This window comes from Marmota monax, unplaced genomic scaffold (genome assembly GCF_021218885.2).
Source record: "Marmota monax isolate L192 unplaced genomic scaffold, Marmota_monax_Labrador192_F-V1.1 WCK01_AAM20220418_F8-fsc00014, whole genome shotgun sequence".
In the NCBI taxonomy this organism is placed as follows: Eukaryota; Metazoa; Chordata; class Mammalia; order Rodentia; family Sciuridae; genus Marmota; species Marmota monax.
The window spans coordinates 16,235,671-16,256,418 of NW_026695222.1; the positions used below are offsets into that span (position 1 = coordinate 16,235,671).

Sequence of the window (20,748 nt, forward strand, 5' to 3'; positions counted from 1 at the left end):
ACTCTGAAATCCTTTATATTAAAAAATTACTTAGGGTTGGGGTTGTAGCTCAGTGGTAAAGAACTTGCCTAGTACTGGTGAGGCACTGGATTCAATCCTCAGCACTGCATAAAAATAAATAAATAAAATTACCTATTATTTTTACCAAAATCAAATAAAAATCTTTCATCTTTTCCTCAAAAACATTACTAACAGTCTATAAATCTTTTATTTTGGGCGGGGGGAGGTCTTTTCCATATTGTCTTTAGTTTTAATAGTTTGTAGATTAACAATACTGTATATATAAACAAAAGTTTCTAATGAATATAAAATACAGTAGAACACTCAACCTTTTTCTATTTCCCAAAGTAATAAAAATTTTCTCAGAATTTTATTTATTTATTTGTTTGTTTGTTTGTTTATTTATTTTTGGTGCCAGGGATACTGTACCACTGAGCCACATCATATCTCTATCCCTTTTTATTTTTAGACAGGATCTTTTTTTTTTTTTTTTTTTTTTAATATTTATTTATTTATTTTAAATCTTTGGTGGACACAACATCTTTGTTGGTATGTGGTGCTGAGGATCGAACCCGGGCCGCACGCATGGCAGGCGAGCGCGCTACCTCTTGAGCCACATCCACAGCCCTTTAGACAGGATCTTACTAAGTTGCTTGGGGCCTTGCTAAATTATTGAGGCTGGCCCCAAACTTGCAATCCTTCTGCCTTCAACCTCCCAAGTCACTGGGATTACAGGCGTATGCCACCCTGCCCAGCTTAGGATCTTGATATAAATAACAATTCTAACTTATTTGCTAACCTGTATACTTAAGATTTGTATATTTTACTGTATGTAATTTATGCCTTAATAAAGACAAATCTAAAAATCAAAAGTAAATTCCTTTGAATTGTGCCTGATGTGACACTGTACACCTGGAATCCCTGCTACTCAGGAGGCCAGGCAGAAAGATCATTAGTTTGAGACCAGCCTAAGCAATTTAGTGATACCTTGTCTCAAAATGAAATTAGGAAGGTGTAGGGATGTAGTGCAATGGTAGAGGCAAGCACAAGGCAAGCACAAGCCCTCGGTTCAATCCCCAGTACTGGGTAGGGGAGGGGAAGAACTAAACTGAATTGTTAAAAGTCTGAAGACCAACTCAGTGCTACAGAAACATATTTTCAAGGATTTTTTAAAACTTCTCATTAAGGGGGCAAGGTATCACACACCTGTAATCCCAGTGATTTGGGAGGCTGAGGTGGGAGGATTGAAAGTTCAAGGCTAGCCTCAGCAATTCAATGAGACCCTGTCTCAAAAAAAAAAAAAAAAAAAAAGTGGGGAGCTGAGGACATGACTCAGTGGGAAAGTGCCCTTGGATTCAATCCCCAGAACCCCCCCCCAAAAAAATTTTTTTTCCATTAAGGACACAACTAACTTAAATTAGCACATCAAGGAAACCACTTGTAGAAGTTTTATTTTTCTTTCTTAAAAAGACAGGGAAAGGGCTGGGGTTGTGGCTCAGCTGTAGAGCGCTTGACTAGTAAGTTCGAGGCCCAGGGTTCGATCCTCAGCACCACATAAAAATAAAAAAACAAAATAAAGGTATTGTGTACAACTAAAAAATAAATATTAAAAAAAATAAAAGACAGGGAAGTGTTCTCTTCAGCAGCACATATACTAAAATTGGAATGATAAAGAAAAGATTAGCATTGCCCCTGCGCAAGAATGACACACAAATCTGTGAAGCGTTTCATATTTTTGTGTACAACCAGTGACTTGAAAAATTGTGCTCTATATGTGTAATATGAAATGAATTGCATTCCGCTGTCATATATAAATAATTTAGTAAAAATAAAATAATTTTTAAAAAAGGAAAAGTTAAAACTCAAATATGCAAACAAAAACATGCACAGACTAAGAATGGCATAGCAATTGAAGACAAGCAATGTCCAATTCACTGGAACTGTTAATAAAACTTCAAATCACCAAAGATAAACTATACCCAATGCTATACAATGTTCATATTTTTCTATACATTCTAGAGTCAAAAAAAAAAAAAAAAAAACCCAAAACCAAAACAGTGTCTCTGATGAGCAGAAATGCCTATAATAAATTAAGCCAGGATTATGTTTCTGATTGTAATGAAGATTTGTTAATTTGAGGTCTATCACATTTTCAAAGCCTTTTATCTAAAGCTTATATGGAAAAAAAACAGAACACATAAACAAATGAAAATCAGATATATAAGTCTGGGGAGTAAATCAGCAGTTTAGAAGTCTACCTTTAAATAAAACTCATGGTAAAACTCTAAAAAAGAAGAGCAAATTAAACCGAAAAGCAAGCAGAAAGAATGATAGCCTAAAAAATAGAAACCAATGAAAAATAATATAGAAAATCAAAGAACCTAAATTTGGTTCTTTTAAAATATCAGTAAAATTAGCCAGAGGGGAGGAAGAAAAGAAAATACTGGGGAATCACAGTAACCAAATTATATTGCTACATGTACAAATATGTAACAATAAATCTCACCATTATGTATAATAATTATGTACAACTATAATACATCAATAAAAATATGGAAAAAATAAAATCAAAATGGAAAAATTTGAAAATAAATAAATGAAATTAGCCAGATTTATCAAAGAAATAAAACAGAGGATTTAAAGTGCCAATATCAAGAATCAGAGAGGAGACATAACTACATATCTTAAAGGCATTAATAGGATAATGAGAGAATATTATGAACAACCATGGGCAATGAATGTGATTACTTAGATGAAATGGGCAGATTTTTGAAAGCTACAAACTAGCAAAACTCACAAGGATAAATAAAAAACAGGTATAGTCCTGTATCTCTCAAAGAAATTTGATTTGTGGTTAAAAACTTTCCCATAAAGAAAACTGCAGGTCCAGATGGCACCTTAGAGAATTACACCCAATATTTATTTTTATTTTGTGCTACTGGAAATTAACTTGGGGGACCTCAACCACTGAGCTACATCCCTCAATCCCTTTTACTTTTTGTTTTGAGACAAGGGTTTCCCTAAATTCCTAGGCTGACCTCAAGCCTGAGATCTTCCTGTCTCAGCCTTCCTGGCCCCTGAGATTATAGGCATGTACCATCACACCTGGCTCATGTCATTTCTTTAAATGTTGGGTACAGCCACACACTCCTTTAATCCCAGCAACTCCAAGGCTAAGGCAGGAGGACTAGGAGGCTGAGGCAGGAAGATTGCAAGTTAAAGGCCAGCCTAGGCAACTTAGTGAAACCCAGTCTCAAAACAAAAAAATAAAAAGGGCTGGGGGATGTAACTCAGCAGTAGAGCACCCCTGGATGGGATCCCCAGTATTACAAAAAAAAAAAAAAGGAAAGAAAGAAAGAAAAGAAAAAAAGAAGGAAACAATACCAAAGCTACACTTCCGGTAAAGTAGAGGAAAAGAACATTTCACAACTCATTTATAAAACCATTATCCTGATATCAAAATCAGTCATTAGAAGAAAGCTAAACTGCTGGGCGTGATGCTATAATCCCAGCAGCTTGAGAGGCTGAGACAGGAGGATTGCGAGTTTAAAGCCAGCCTTAGCCCTGGCAAGGAGCTAAACAACTCAGTGAGACCCTGTTTCTAAATAAAATATAAAATAGGGCTGGGGATGTGGCTTAGTGGTTGAGTACCCCTGAGTTCAATCCCTGGTACCAAAAAAAAAGAAAGAAAGCTAGGGGCTGGGGATGTGGCTCAAGCGGTAGCGCGCTCGCCTGGCATGCATGTGGCCCAGGTTCGATCCTCAGCACCATATACAAACAAAGATGTTGTGTCCGCCAAAAACTAAAAAAATAAGTATTGAAAAAATTCCCTCTCTCTCCCTCTCTCTTCCCTCTCTCTCTTTAAAAAAAAAATAGAAAAAAGAAAGAAAGAGAGAAAGCTAAACTTTAGAATTATAATCTTCATAAACATAGTTGCAAAATTCCTTAATAAAATATATAAAAAGGACAATATATCATGATCAAGTGGGATTTATCCATAAATGCAAAGTTGATTCAACACTGGCAAATCAATCAATGTAATTCACCTACATCAAAATACAAAAATAAGAAAAGAAAACCTGTTTAACTTTGTTAACATCTGCAGTTATTTTAAGTACTTAACCACAGAATACATTTTGGGAAGCACTGATCTGTACAATCCTCTAAATAATGCTATCATTATACTACTATTATGGCCTTCTCAGGTTTATTCCTAACCTTGAGATGGGAATTCTGGAAATCCCTTAGTTTTCCACCTCATTTGACAATGTTTATGAGCTGAGAATAGAAGGAAAACAAAACAAACAAAAATCTGTGCCCTTTAGAAACTTATGGCCTTGGGCTGGGGATGTGGCTCAAGCGGTAGCGCGCTCGCCTGGCATGCGTGCGGCCTGGGTTCGATCCTCAGCACCACATACAAACAAATGTTGTGTCTGCCGAAAAACTAAAAAATAAAAAATATTAAAAAAAAAAAAAAAAGAAAGAAACTTATGGCCTTGTCCAACTCCAGATCAGTTTATAATTTTAACTAAAATCCCTAATTGTTTATTTCTTGCTCTTTTTTTTTTTTTTTTAATCCTGTAGTTTCCTTTAGGTTCCTCTATATAAAGTCTGTTAGGTTCACAATTAATCACCCTGCCCTAGGAAAAGCAGACTTGCCTCCAAGGACCACATCGCTCCTTGAGAAGGAAGCTTTCCCCCATAATATGTTCATGAAAAAGCACTCATTACAAATAATGAAGAGTTCACCAGATTGGCTCGGGTATTTATACAGTGCTCAAACTGTAGAAATCAAGAGCATTTTACAGTTCTTCACTTTTCCTGCAGCAAAGCCAAGCCTTTATACTTGGGTGAGCCATTTTCCTGGACAAATCTCTAAAGCAAGTCCCTGAAGATTATCACACAGGGACTGGACATAATAAATGGAAAGAAGTTATCCAAGAATTATGCATTAATATAAGTTAAAGAGGTAAATGGACTAAATGTCCACCAAGTCAATACAAGCTGTTCTGGTCCTTGGATGATTTCATGTTTATTTCATTCTAACTTTGGAAGGGTTCGTCAGGCTACTTGACCGAAACAGAAGTATCTAGGACAGCTTTAGGATGATCTCCCAGAAACTGATAGTTTCTGTACTGAATTCTATGCATTCTATTCTGTACTGGAATTCCTTCTTCAGCATTCTTGACTCATGAATGGGCCCCTGTTAAATAAGATCAATGACTTTTTGCAAGGCTACCTATCTTATTGAAGAACAGTTCTTAGATTTTCATTGTACTGAACTTAAATCTGCTTCATATAATATTCATTAGACATTTTTCTGGCCATTGGAGTAACTCGGATAAGCATCCCTGTTTCCTTCAACCATTCTTTATTCAACAGTTTCTAAGCTTTCACAAGACTCACTGTCCAACTCTGAATATATTCCAGTTTCTCATGTCCTTCAGAACAAAAATAAATTTTTGGCTCAATGCTAATACAAAACCTATCCATTCCATAGCATGTGCTTGAATCATGGCATGTGCTGTCCTTTCTTATATGATATTGCTATACAAATATAATGTAAAAGAGTGGTTATTTCAGGATACTACAAGAAATAAGGAAAAGCTACATTTAAAATCCTAATTATGGGCTGGGGCTGTAACTCAGTGGTAGAGCACTTGCCTCACATGTGTGAGGTACTGGGTTCAATCCTCAGCACTACATAAAAATAAGTAAAGATACTGTATGTCCATCTACAACTAAAAAAAATTTAAAAAAAAAGTTTTTAAAAATCCTAATTATGACTCTAAAGAAAAATGGGAACTATACATTAAAACATTAAAGAAAAGTATAAAGACATTTGATACTGCTGTCATGGACAGATAAGCCAGCATTTTACTTCCTAATGAAATACATAAAGAATTCTGTAAATGCAATCAAATACAAGTGTCTAGCCATAGATTTCTGAGTTAACATTGTTGAAAGGGCTCTTTAGTTTTTCAAAATGGAGGCTGGATGGTGGTACACACCAGTAATCCCAGCAACTTGGAGGCTGATATAGAAGCATCAAAAGTTCAAGGCTGGGGCTGGGGATGTGGCTCAAGCGGTAGCGCGCTCGCCTGGCATGCGTGCGGCCCGGGTTCGATCCTTAGCACCACATACAAACAAAGATGTTGTGTCCGCCAAAAACTGAAAAATAAATACTGAAATTTTCTCTCTCTCTCTCTCTCTCTCTCTCTCTCTCAAAAAAAAAAAAAAAAAAAAAAGTTCAAGGCTGTGCCAGGCACGGTAGCACACACACCTTTAATCTCAGGAGGCTGAGGCAGGAGGATCACAAATTCAAAGCCAGCCTCAGCAAAAGCAAGGCACTAAGCAACTCAGTGAGACCTTGTCTCTAAATAAAATACAAATTAGGGCTGGGGATGTGGCTGGGTGGTTGAGTGCCAGAGTTCAATCCCCAGTACCAAAAAAAAAAAAAATTAAAGGCTCCTCTGAGCAACTTAGCAAGACCCTATCTATAAATAAAAAGTAAAAAGAGTTGGGGGGCTAGGATGGTGGCTCAGTGATACAGCATTTGCCTAGCATGTGTGAGGCACTGGGTTCGATTCTCAGCACCACATATAAATAAATAAAATAAAGGTCCATTGACAACTAAAAAATATCTTTAAAAAAAAAGGGGTGGGGTCAGGGATATAGCTCAGCAGTAAAGAGCCTCTCAGTTCAATTCTTGGAAATAAAGGGGAAGTGGGGGAGTTGTATCTAGATTTTCCCAACACAATCATAGTAGAATGGTAGACTTTGGTATTTTGCTGTCATAAGTTTTAAAAACAAAGATTATAGAAAGTAGACAATGCCACATCACAAAGATATTTTTTAATGCAAACATTAGGAATTTAGTTGAGGTCACAAAGGGAACCAAAAAAAATCAGAGGCTAACCTAAGCTACAAGAGTGAAGGGATGTTCTTGATGATTTAGTAATCCTCCAAATGGTGGCCAATTTTCCCTCTGGAATCATAAAAAAAAACAGACTAGACAAAGCATATGGTAGTAACCAAGTGGAACCCAATCACCAAGAAATGAATAAAACAGTAAATTTTTCTTTTCTTTCTTTTTTCTGCTTTCATTTCCCTCTTCTAATTTTCAAACAAAACATATTTCAAGTTTTAAAATCTAAATCACTACCTTTTTTAAAAAATAGGGGAAAAGATTCTGGTTAATACATTACTAAATAAGTCAATAATTTATCAACCGTCAAAGAATTAAGATGAAAAATACATACATATACACACACACACACACACACACACACACATATATATAACTTTAATAAACTTAATATTTCCTTGATGATTTGGAAAGTACCTCATAACCTCAGGGTCTCAAGAATATCATTACTACTTAACATTTGTGCCCTCTCTATACATTTCAAAAATCCCCTAATAAAAAATAAACAAATTCTTGTGCAATCACTGCTGAATTTTCAGAATTCACATACAAAGCAAAACCTCTATCTGCTGTAGTAATGACTGTTAGGAAGAGAAAGCAAGTAAGAAGAAACAAAGAATAGAGTCCATATTAAAACTGAAATTCTAATTTGAATCCAACTTGTTAAAACGGTATAAATGTCATTACTTATTTTGAGCAAAGTTATGACATTTTCTAGAAATGTCTTTCCTACCACTTTGTGTTGGTATGCTCTGACTTACAACTGACAATGATTAGACTTATCAAATATTCTAGCAACCTTGAAAGGCATTAAGAGACACTTTGCCACAGTGATAGAATAGTCATAGGAAATAAGTGGGATGAGAAGAACAGAATCACTAATGTTCTATTACTAAATTGATTAAAGGTATAAATAAGAACCAGTATACACCTGATACAGAGAGAACACTCATTCATTTACAGCAACTACTGTACAAGAAATAAGGTCCTAGGTCAAGTATTGACAAGAAGTCAATTATAACAAAGTCATGGAGTCAATTTTAATAAAAAAGATGCTTTTTCTAAAATTTTAAAGAATGTCACTATAATGACCTAGGGGAAAAAATCACTTAATGAAAATGGATTCATCCTACACTAAGGGTGTGACTCTATATCATGTACAGCCAGAGTAATGAGAAGTTGTATTCCACTTGTGTATAATGTGTCAAAATGCATTCTACTGTCATGTATAACTAATTAGAACAAATTAGAAAATAAAATAATTTTTTTAAAAAATGAATTCATTGGAGACTTATGCTTCCTTAAGAATGCCGCCCGTCTGACCCTCTGCACTCTTCTACATGGCATACCATGTAGCAAGGGCCTGAAAGGTGCAATCTTACTGGGTGCCAGCTACTGTAAGCTGCTTCCAAGGCAGCTTACAACTAAAAAAGGAATATTTCAGTCCCACATGCTACATTTCAGTCTCACTGATTAAGAAGTGGGGGCTTGAGGTGGGGAGTGCATTTCTAAGAAATTATCAAAACAACATATGAATTTCATGAGAGTAAACAAGCTTTAAAAAAATCTTCTATGGGAAAGAGAAAGAACAAAACCCAAAATAAAAAAATGAGAAGAATTTAGAAGACATTACCCATTTACTGTATTTCAATGGTCCTGTGAATCCCATGGCTTCTATTATCTTCGTGAAAGCACCAACCTTCTCTTCAACAGGCTGTAGGGAATCCTTGGTAGCAGAAAGCTATTTAGTCAAATAGCCAAAGAGAAAGAAACCAAAATAAGTTGTAAAAAAAATTGCTTAGACATTTTATTCCCTACAATTTTTTTTTTTTCTTTTTGTACTGAGGATTGAACCCACAGGCACTTTTACCACTAAGCTATATCTCTAGCCCTTTTTTATTTTCTGTTTTGAGACAGAGTCTTGCTAAGTTACTGAGGGTCTCACTAAGTTGCCTAGAACTTGCAATCCTCCTGCCTCAGCCTCCCTCCTGAGTCACAGAAATTACAGGTGTGTGCTACTGAGCCTGCCTTACCTTCAATTTTTTTGTGTGTGGGGTTTGGGGGTGGGTACCAGGGATTGAATTCAGGGGCTCTCAACCACTAAGCCACATCCCCAGCCCTATTTTGTATTTTATTTAGAGATAGGGTCTCACTGAGTTGCTTAGTGCCTCACTTCAGCTGAGGCTGGCTTTGAACTCAAGATCCCCCTGCCTCAGTCTGGTGTGTAAAAGGAAAAGTGAGAAAAATACTATTTGAAAACAGGCAAATCATCCAAAACCACAGTCAACCAAAGTAAACCCTGAATACAATGTTTTTCAACTCATATATATATATATATATATATATATATATATATATATTTTTTTTTTTTTTTTTTTTTTTTTGGTACTGGGGATTGAACTCAGGGTCACTAGACCACGGAGCCACATCCCCAGCCCTATGTTTTGTATTTTATTTAGAGTTGTTTAGTGCCTTGCTTTTACTGAGAATGGCTTTGAATTCATGATACTCCTGCCTCAGCTTCTTGAGCCACTGGGATTACAGGCATGTGCCACTGAACCCAGCCTTATATTCTTAGTACATATTTTAGTTAATTTGTTGCAACTGTGACTAAAAGACCTGACAAGAATAATTTTAGGAGGAAAGTTTATTTGGGGGCTCATGGTTTCAGAGGTCTCTGTCCACAAATAATTGGCTCTATTCCTCAAGAATGGAGATAAAACTGAACATCATGGCAGAAAGGTGTGGCAAAGAGAAGCGGCTCACATGATGATCAGCAAGGAGACAGAGAGAGACTCTACTCTCCAGATACAAAATATATACTCCAAGGTATGTCCCCTCACCTCCAGCCTCACCTACCTGCCTTCAGTTACCACTCAGTTAATTCCATCAGGGGATAAATTCACTAATTGGGTTAAGGATCTCATTACCCAATCATTCCACCTCTGAATATTCTTGCATGTCTCAAACATAAGCTTCTGGAGGACATCTAATGCCCAAACCATAACAGTACAATAAATATAGAAAACATAAATATTGCAATTCGAAAATAAACTCCAAGGAAAACCTGTTCTAATACTAAGCTCTCCAAAGAAAAGCAGGCTATCTAAACCAATTTAAAAAAAAAAAAAAACCCTAAAAGTTAAATAATTTGTCCAAAATCCATGAAGAATCTTCTCCTCTAAAATGCTTCCCAGACAAGACAGTACAGTGAAGAAACACAGGACTAATTTTAGAAGGCTGAAGTTCAAATAATTCAGTTTGTTACCATCCTTTGTAACATTGAGCAAATCATTTCAACTCCCCAAGCCTCACTTCTATATTTGCTTAAATTCCTTGCCACACAGAAGGAAAGATATTGTTGAGATCAAAATAAGAACATCTGGAGGCTGGGGCTGTAGTCAGTGGTAAAGTGCCCACCTCACATGTGTAAGGCACTGGGTTCAATCCTCAGCTCCATACAAAAATAAACATGCTGTATATTTATCTACAACTAAAAAAATATTTAAAAAAGAACATCTGGTCAGGTATGATGGTGCATGCTTCTAAATCCCAGAAACTCAGATGGCTGAGGCAGGAGGACTGCAAGTCAAGGACAGCCTCAGCAATTTAGTGAGACCTTATTTCAAAATAAAAAAGGTATTGTGTCCACCTACAACTAAAAAATAAATATTAAAAAAAAAAAAAAGACCAGGTGTGGTGGCACATGCCTATAATCCCAGCAACTTGGGAGGCTGAGGCAGAAGGATCACAAGTTCAAAGCTAGTTTCAGCAACTTAGCAAGACCATCTCAAAAAAAGGACTGAGGATGTGGCTCAGTGTTAAATGTCCCTAGGTTCAGTCCCCAGTACAAAAAAATAAAAATAAATAAATAAATAAAAAGGGCTGAGGGTGTAGCTCAGTGTAGAGTACCCCTGGGTTCAATTCCCAGCACCACACAAACATATAAAAGAACATCTGGGGGCTGGGGTTGTGGCTCAGCGGCAAAGTGCTCACCTAGCACGTGTGAGGCCCTAGGTTCAATCCTCAGCACCACATAAAAATAAAATAAAGATATTGTGTCCAACTACAACTAAAAATAAATAAATAATTAAAAAAGAACATCTGTCTGAAAGCACTACATAAACATAGAAGACATTAATAATTCTCACCTTATTTGTGGTGTGATAATTCCTACTTTGCTGCACATCTGTTCCAGGAATCTGTTCTGACCCACCACAGGTTCTGGATTGGCTCATCTGGGGCAACTGGGATATAAAAAAACAAATATAAGCAACAATGAACATGCACTTAGAGAGTTAATCTGAGAAAACTGCTTTAAAATAGGACTACAGGTGCTATCCAACCCTGTTTAACATAGTTCCTGGTGATGTGATCACCAAGAGGACCCAAGATCAGCCCCTGAAATGGTGTCTCATACATGGTAGGTGCTCAATAGATACTTAATAAATACTTGAAGAAATAAAAGGATTCAGCCCTGGAAACATGGAATTAAATCTGAGTTAACTTTAGGAAACAGAATTATAGATTATAGACACTTATTTTATATATATATATATATATATATATATATATATATATATATATATATATAATATTATACTATTATACTAATTATACTACATATATAATACTAATTATAGATACTTATTGTAATTCTGTTTCCTAAAGTTGACTCAGATTTAGTATCTAAATATCAGCAGCTGTGCAGTACACAGAGGTAAAAACCCCAAAGACATTAAGTTTAAATTTAAAACCTGTTTCAGTCACCTACAAGCTCAGTGGCTATGGGTAACTTACTGAACCTCATTTATTGCAGTAAGGATTAAAGGGGACAATTATATAAAGTGCTTCTCACAAAATAGATATTCAATAAACAGAAATTTGCATCATCACCAACATCATCATCAACATCATTGTTCAGACCATAATTGGTTTCCTTTTATGTTCACACTGCATTTGAAAACAATTTGGTAATTAATAGCTACTATTTATAATTATTATGTGCCATGTACTATGCTAACTGCCATATAAAAATCCTTCTATCCTTCTTTAATCTTCACTACAACTCTACTAGATTGCTGTTTTTATTAAGAACAATACACAGTTTTGGAAACATAAAAGAGAAAACTACATGCAAGAGATCTTCATTGTAGCATTATTTACAAGAGTGAAAACTGAGGGGAAAGTCCAATGAGGAGAGTCAATTAAACTAAGGCACTCAATGGATAATCAGGTAACCACTGCTATTTTTAACAGGCTTTTTAAAGCAGTTTTTAGGTTCACAGCAAAATCCAGCAAGAAGCACAGAGTTCCCACATGCCCTCTTCCCCATAACGCACAAATTCCCCCACTAACAACATGTCACACCAAAGTAGTACATTTCTTAAAATGTACCCTGTCCCATTCTAGCACCCAAAGTCATGGTTACATTAGAAATTATTATTTTTAACACAAAAATGCTAATAATATGGATGAAATTATAGGCAAAACCATAAATGTATATGGGTAAATCTAGGAAGCAACACATAGAAAAAGGGTCATTTTGTTACATTAGAATTATGGGTAATAGCTAGGATGTGCCTAGGTGGTAGAGTGCTTGCCTAGTATGCATGGAGCTGTGGGTTCAATCCCCAGTACTGGTGGGAGAAAAAAGAACTGTGACTAAGTTTAGGAATCTAGTTTCCAAACCCTCAGTAAGTTTTATTACCTTTACAATAAAAAAGGGTGGGGAGGGAGCAGGAAGAGAGTTAATCCCTCAACTCTGGTTTATTCCAAGAAGAGATGGGACACATGGAATGAAAATGATTTTCCTCTTTAATCTTAATGAAGGAAAATAGAATTTCTAATTGTGGAACATTACTATTCACATTTCTTTCCAAACAAGGATATTAAAAGATTAGTCAGAATCCTTCTGGTAAGTCCCAGGGACACTTGTGTTTTATTTAATTCCTGAGTATCAAGCAGGCTTTATAAAACAGGGACTAAACAGAACACCTCCCATGACATCACACACATCATTGTAATAGTCCATCTAGAACACAACAGTCCATCTAGAATGCAAAGCATTTAAACCAGTTCAAAGAACACAACCAAGAATAATTTCAATAAGCTGTGCTTCAGACTAATTTCTCTTTCTATTAGGTTGTATAATCTTTCTCTGGCCCACAGCTCTAAGAATAATCAATGGATTTCTTCTCTGGCTGCACCATCACCTACTGTATTTTTGTACCTCCTTTATTAATAAGTAAAAACATTTCACACTATCCTGAACTACTGAAGTATCTATGTACTTAGTACCAAGGACAACATCTAACTGTCCCACACCTATACTTATCTATAAACACACATACTTTTTTGCACTACCCACTCTTGCCTTTGCTCTCTCAAAAAGATTCATTTGACCATTTAAGACCTCAATTTTTGTTTTAATTGAAAGGACATCAATAAATAACTTTTTAAAAGACAACAGATAACATGAAATACTGAAATGTCACTTTTTTCAAAGAGGCTTTCTCTGAACACCTTATCTAAAAACAGGTTCCTTTCAACCTGTTATTCTCTGTCATAGAATCAGTCTGTTCATTTCCTTGATGGTCTCACTATAATGTATAATTACATATTTATTCATGTGTTTGTTTACTCTCAATCACCACTACCAAAAAATAAACATCAGGGTAAGAACGAGGTATCACTAGAATCAAGTACAGTGCATTACACAAGGGAAACCCTCGAATATGTTGAGTGAATGAATCTTACACCTGGTACACTTTTTTACTTCTGATTATTTCCTTCCTGATCTTATCTACACATTCATCAAATAATATATGCTTCATTCTCCCAACCTCTATTAAATGCCCAGGATATGCTAGTCCTTATGCAGGATTCTGGATACAGACAGAATCCTCATTCTCAAAGGACTCATAATCTTGTAAAGAAGAGGGAAAAAGTTTACCGAATATCACTTTTTAAATTGTCACTCATCACGAAACAAACAAACAAACAAATATAACCCAAGCGTTAGCAAGAACGTAGAGCAACTAGAACTCTCAGACACTGCTGGTGGGAGTGTAAAATGTTAAGTCACTTTGGAAAAATACTTGGCAGTATCTACTTAAACTGAATGTATATACAACCTCTAAGACTCAGCAATTCTCTTTCATTACCAAACAGAAATGTATACATATGTTCACTAAAACATGTGAACAAGAATGATTATAGCAACATTATTCATAAAAGCCCCCAAATTGAAGCAACCCAATTATTCATCAATGAAATAGATAAATAAACTGTGGCATATTCATATAATAAAATACTATACAATGAGAATTAATAAACTATAACTGCAAAAAAACAACATGGATGAATTTCTAGAACAAGTCTGAGAGACAGCAGACAAACAAACTACATACTATATGTATGTAAACAAAGGCAAACTAATCTACAGTATTCAAAATGAAGACTAGTTAACCCTGGTGGAGGCAGTGACTAGAAAGGGATGGAGGCCGTCTGTAGTCCAGGTAATGTTCTTCCTCCATGTGGATGCTGGGTACGTTTACTTTGTAATAATTCACTAAGCTATACGCATATGACTTGTGCCATTTTCTATCACTTATATCTCAATAAAATGTAAAAAAAAAATGCTTAAAAAGATGTGAAATAAGCAGTGTGAACAATATAAATTTGGAAATGAAAAAGAATAACCTGGAGTCATTCTAGAAAAGGACAAGATAAAGAAGAAAAAATGAGGAAGCCTGGTGCAGTGGAAAGAGAATACAGAGTCAGAGATTTAGACTGAAGCTCCACTTCTGTCCGTCTTTTAAAAACAAATGAAACAACATAAAAGGGGTGTGCAAACTACATCACATAACAAAAGTAAAGACCTGTTCTAGATATCTACAGTGATAAACTCTTTTGCAGTTGGCCCCTGGTTAAAAGGAACGTAAGATCTCATCTGTTTTTAACTGCTTTAGTACTGGAAATTGAACACGAGGCACTTTACCACTGAGCTACATCCCCAGCCCTTTTATTTTTTATTTTGAGACAAGGTCTTCTAAGTTGCTTAGAGCCTTGCTGAGGCTGGCCTCAAACTTCTGATCCTCCAGCTTTAGCCTCCTGAGTCGCTGGAATTACAGATGTGGGCCACCACACCCAGCTAAAATTTCACCCTTATTTTTGCTTTCAAAAGAGTTCTTGGAGCTGGAATTATAGCTCAGTGGTAGAGCGCTTGCCTAGCATATATGAGGCACTGTGTTCAATCCTCAGCACCACAGAAAAATAAATAAAGATGTTGTGTCTATATACAACAAAAAACATAATTTTAAAAAAAAAAGGAGTTCTGAAAATCAAGAGACTTCTTTGATGAGAGACAGAGAAATAAAAACAGACTGAAGCAATTCTTAAATGCCATAGAGGTGTGTGTGTCTTATAATTTAGCAAAACTATAAGATCCACCAGAGCACAGGTCATCTTACACCTCTTTTATTTTCTGTCCCAAAGCTCAACACTATTCTGGGCATGTAGTCAGTATTCAATAAAAACTAGGTGGATTTTTCTTCTATTTTTTTTTTCAAAGAGAGGGATAACCTGGAGAAGGTCCAAAAAAGAACCACAGGAATGATCAAAGGGATGAATAAAAGGTCCTAGTGGAAGGTTAAAATGAATTGAGTCTGTTTAGCTTGGAGAAAAGGCAACTAAAGAATTAAAGAGTAACTTAGAATAACACTTGAGCTGGAAGAAATCTCAGTGATCTTCTAGTCTAACCTTTTTTCACTTCACAGATGAGGAAACTAAAACCAAGGGAGAGGTTACAACTTGGTAAAGGTAGTTTTAGGACAACAACAACAAAAAAAAATTGAGGTTCATTTCATACCTAAAGAGAAAACTCACACAAGTAACATGAAAATGCAGAGCAATAAAACTTGCAATTATAACCTACTGAAGCTCTTCTCTCCTATGTGCCCAGAACCTTCATGTCTTACTTATTTCATAACAACTTTGTTCAGCTAATACTATTTCTTACCCATTTTAAAAATTAGGACACTAAATACAGTTCATTAAGGATTGCTATGTTCTGTCCCTTCTAATAAGCTGCCTTAAAAAACCTGAGTACAGTTCAACAACACAGGTTCAGGCACATTTAACAACCAGATAATTTTATTGAAGAATAAAATTTAGAAATACCATTCTCCATTAAAAGGAACCAAGGTTCCTTGAAGAAATGATTGAATCTAGAGTTAGAATAGGGAAAATATAACCTAAAACATCTTGTGGTACAAGGAAATAAGGAAGCATTCAAAAAAGATGAGGGCATGGGGAAAGAAAATTGAAGGTGTTCTCATTAGCCAATATTGTGACAAATGGATCAATAAAACAACTAATTAGAAAATGGATTATAAATCATGGAAGAAAATAAACATTCATGAGTTCATACTGACATAAATAATTGAGTAAGTAAATAAGTAGGGAAGAACTGACAGACCTTTTGTAAGGTCTTCCTTACAAAAGACCTCTAGTTAATAAATGTAAGAATGATGGAAATAGAAAATACTAGGCAAACACCACAGTAATAACTGTTGTAATCAGAAACCATCAATAGAGCAATCATATATAGCTAGGCACAGTGGCACATAACAAAAGTTCCTTAACAAATTAGAGGCCAGTCTGGGCAGCTCAGTAAAACCTTGTCTCAAAATAACAGCTGGGAACCTAGCTCAGTGGTAGAGTGCCTCTGGGTTTAATCCCCAACAGCAAACAAACAAACAAATAAAAAATTATCATATTATCATATAATCCAGCTAACTCAGCAATCCAATCTGGACATACATCCAAAAGAATTCAAAAGATCTCACTATATTATAGTTCACTATAGCGGGTTTTGTTTGAGGTACTAGATATTGAACCCAGGGTGCTCCTCCACTGAGCTGCATTCCCAGCTCTTTTTTCATTTTTTATTTTGAGACAGGTCTCACACTAAGTTGCTCAGTCTGGTCTTGAACTTTCACTCCTCCTGCCTCAATCTGCAGAGTAGCTAGAATTACAGGTATGCTCCATCATGCCCAGCTCACTATAGCACTACTATGAGATGGAAGAAACCCAAATGCTCACTGACCCAAATGGATTAAAAAATGTGATATATATGCAATGGAATATTATGCAGCCTTTAAAAGCAAAAAATAAATCCTGTCACATGCTACAACATGGTTGAACCATAAAGACATTATACTAAGTGAAGTAAGCCAGTCTCAAAAAGTCACATACAATTCCACTTATGAGGTACCTAGAGTAATGGAACACCCTATTAAACATAAGAAAAAATAGGGGCTAGGGATATGGCTCAGTGGTAGAGTACTTGCCCAGTATCATGAGGCTTGGGTTAGATCTCCAGCACCAAAAAATAAATAAAAATAAAAAAAAAAAATGTGTGTGTTTAAGCTTATGATGGCAAAGGAGAATAATTTTAATATCAAATAAAGGCTATCTAAATAACATGCATAAAATCTGCTCTAATAAGTGAAAAGCTGGAATATAAAACTTTGTGGATATTTGTTAAGGAACTTAAGGGAAAAAAATTAGTATATACACACAAACAAAGGCAGGAAAAAAACCACTGGAGATCAAAATACCAATGTTTTCAGACGTGAAGTCATAGGTGACTTTTATTCACTTTATTACTAAAGTATTTGTATGAATAACAAAAATAAGGAGAAATAAAGCCGTTCATAATATGTCCAATATTAACTATATTATAATGAATCACGTAGTCAATAGTAAACTAAGGCCTCGAAAAATTGTTTTTTGGATTTTACATTCATAAAAAGGAAAAAGAAGAAGAACATTTCATACCCCAAATAAAAGCAGCATAAAGTATTCGAAAAGAAACTGAAAAAAGTTAACTCTATGATGAATATCTGGAAAAGCTCCCCAACAGTAAAAATCATCGGACTGTAACGTGGTATCCTAGGCTAAGTTCCATTGCTGGGATATTTAGAAGCAACGCCCAAGACACCATACTCCAGGAATCAGTCCTGAGCTTGCACAGAGAGACCCAGAGCGGTCTCATGAGGTTTTTCCATCACACAATTTGGTTAGCTAATCTGTAAATACATGACATTTGCACATAAACACTAGGTTTTCATATCCAGCAAAGAAACAACAAACCTTACCTGGGAAGTGCCAGACAGAGCCCGGCTCCACTGTCCTTGGGTAGGAGACACTGGTAGCAATCGGCTGCATACTGGAATCCACTGGGAGATGCTAGTCTGGTTCCTCTAGGAAAAAAAAAACATTGTCAGGAACCTATATCAGACTCCATATGTAGAAGGCACAGTGTACCTGAGATATTGTGATCTACTAAGAAATTTGTATTTGGTCTTCATCTCTAATTCCTGGCATAGAGTTCCTAAAACCCTTAAAATTTCTGAGTCATAGAAGGAAGTTTTGTGTTTATAATAAGCCCCTTTCAACTTTACCTGAGTTAACATTAATGAGATGACCCTTAGAAGATGAGAGGCTGGTTGACAAAAGAATGAACGGCATAAGTAGAGGGCTAGAACTTTCACTCCAACATTTAAACCTTCCAATAACCACCCAGTTACCTAGGTTTATTGTTTTTACTCCATACTGTATACTACGTACCCAGAAAAGGAAGAAGATATGTATAGAATAAGCAACTTCCCATTGTCACATGGTTAATAAACAGCAGGTTTAGGATTAGAACCCAGGCAACCCAACTCCAGAATCCATGCTCACATGAAAAGGTAAAGGGATTATCTCCAAGGTCCCTTCTAGCTTTAACACTAGCCATAGGTAAGTTTTGTAGTTGTTTTGTTTGTTTTGCTTTGTTTTATGGTACCAAAGATTGAACCCAGGGGCGATTAACTATTGAGCCACATCCCCAGCCTTTCTTATACTTTAAGACAGGGCCTCCCTAAATTACTGAGGCTGTCCTTGAACTTAAAATCCTCCTGCCTCAGCCTCCCAAGCCACTGGGATCATAGGCATGCATCACCATGCCTAGCTAGGTAGAGAACTGATTAAAATAGCGAACTGTGGAAAAAGCCAAGCACTTGGAATCAGAAAGCAATGGGATGCTTCTTGGTTCCTCTGTTCACAAGCTACATATTAGTTAACAGCCTATGTGGGGCTTGGTTATCTTTTCTGTAAAATGAAGATTAAATCCCTATTTCTCATGATTAAAAAAAAACTAACAAATGTAGCATGCAGTATGTTCAATATTAAGTATTAAGCTAAATCTGATCTCCACTTTCCTGGGGTAGGGGTGGGATGGAGAAAGGCATTAGAATTTTAAACACTCAGATGCTATCTAAAGTGTCTCACAGTTCTAAAATCGTAATTAACTGTTCCTTTCTACAAGAACATTTGTAAAAGCACTATGATAATCAAACAATACACACCCAGGCATTATTATCATTGTGAATATTTTTTACTGAATTATATAGGCTTCCCTTTACCCCGCAAACTGTCATAGCATCAAGAACCATTTTCTTAAAATATTATTTTTAACGTAGCATACTGAATCCCTGTTCCTGGGGGAAAGACAGTATTAGATCCCTATAAGCCTCTGGTTACAAAATTTTTATCAACTAGATAACTTTGTTTTATGTGTGCCCAGCTTAACAGTCATCAGCACTAATCTCACAGCCAATGGCACTACAACTCACCCCTGAACAAAACTTAGATATCTGACACTTGTAAAGGACACCACAGCCTTCTAATACTTGGCCATGCTAGACAACATTCCAGCATTACATTTGGGGGCATTTTAAACAAATATATCACCAACAAAGCACAAAATGTGAAAAACATTGTACTACACAGACCACTAAAAGGATACTTTTTACAGTTTCAAAGTTGAAATAAGAAGGCAGAGTGTTGCCTTGTTTGACTTCAGCTGGGAACAGTGTATACTGGTGGCTCAAATTTCTCACCCTGTACATGTCTGCAAATGACTAAAAGTACTTGAATTATTGATTTTGTTATTACAAATAAAATTTAGCAACCAGCTAATAATTAACAAATACAGAATACATGAATAAAGACTGATTATAATCACCATATTTACTAAATAATCCCCCTGTGATACCTACATTCTGAATGCCATGGTTACTATATCAATTCCATAGTCCAAACACAGAAACTACTGTAACAAACTCCTACAGGTTACAATGTACTTTCATTCTGAAGCAGCAGAGAATCTCTAACCCACTCTTTGAAAAACTATTGAGCTGGGGATGCAGTTCAGTGGTACAGCACTTACCTACTATGTACCTACTATCCAAAGGCCCCGGGTTCCATCCCCAGCACCATTTAAAAAAAAAAAAAAAGAATTATTACTGAACACACAGCCTTCTCCCACTTTGTTGAGTTTGCCCAATATAAGTTTTCAGAAGATTGACTACATAAAGGAAGGATGATCAAAACAACAAATACATTAAGGGGGAGGGTCAGGTTTCTATGAGAGAAAGGAGTTAATAAATATGGCAAGGAAGAAGGGTAGAATAACCCCTGTGATGGTAGATTGAATTGGATATAGAGTAATTGGTGTGTTTAATATATGGACATATAATAAATAAATGCATACATGTTCATGTATATTATTTCCTACCTATGTCCTGATAGGGCATAGAAGCAATGACACCCCAATAGCAATGAACACACACATCCAGATTTGCTTTCTAAATAGCAATATCTACTAGAAGGATCTAGGCTACTCGGGAAAGTCAACTCCAGAATGGGGCTGATGCTCCTCAAAGCCTTGTTCTCAAAGAACGCATATTATTTGATCAGCCTGACCATCC

General features: G+C 35.9%; 1 protein-coding gene and 1 non-coding gene across 3 annotated transcripts in view; one reads left to right on the forward strand and one right to left on the reverse strand.

Annotated features, from left to right (window-relative positions):
- Positions 1–20,748, reverse strand: part of LOC124085602 (ubiquinol-cytochrome-c reductase complex assembly factor 1) — a 92,277-nt gene that overhangs the window by 66,578 nt on the left and 4,951 nt on the right. For both annotated transcript variants that reach the window (XM_046433416.2, XM_046433415.2), the window contains exons 2-4: positions 18,094–18,198; positions 11,080–11,175; positions 8,562–8,669 (exon numbers count right to left, since the gene is read on the reverse strand). In XM_046433416.2, coding sequence (XP_046289372.1) covers positions 8,562–8,669; positions 11,080–11,175; positions 18,094–18,198 — 309 coding nt within the window. The remainder of the gene's footprint in view (positions 1–8,561; positions 8,670–11,079; positions 11,176–18,093; positions 18,199–20,748) is intronic.
- Positions 1,631–1,737, forward strand: LOC124085980 (U6 spliceosomal RNA). Its single transcript, XR_006849657.1, has one exon. It is a non-coding gene; the product is annotated as a U6 spliceosomal RNA (small nuclear RNA).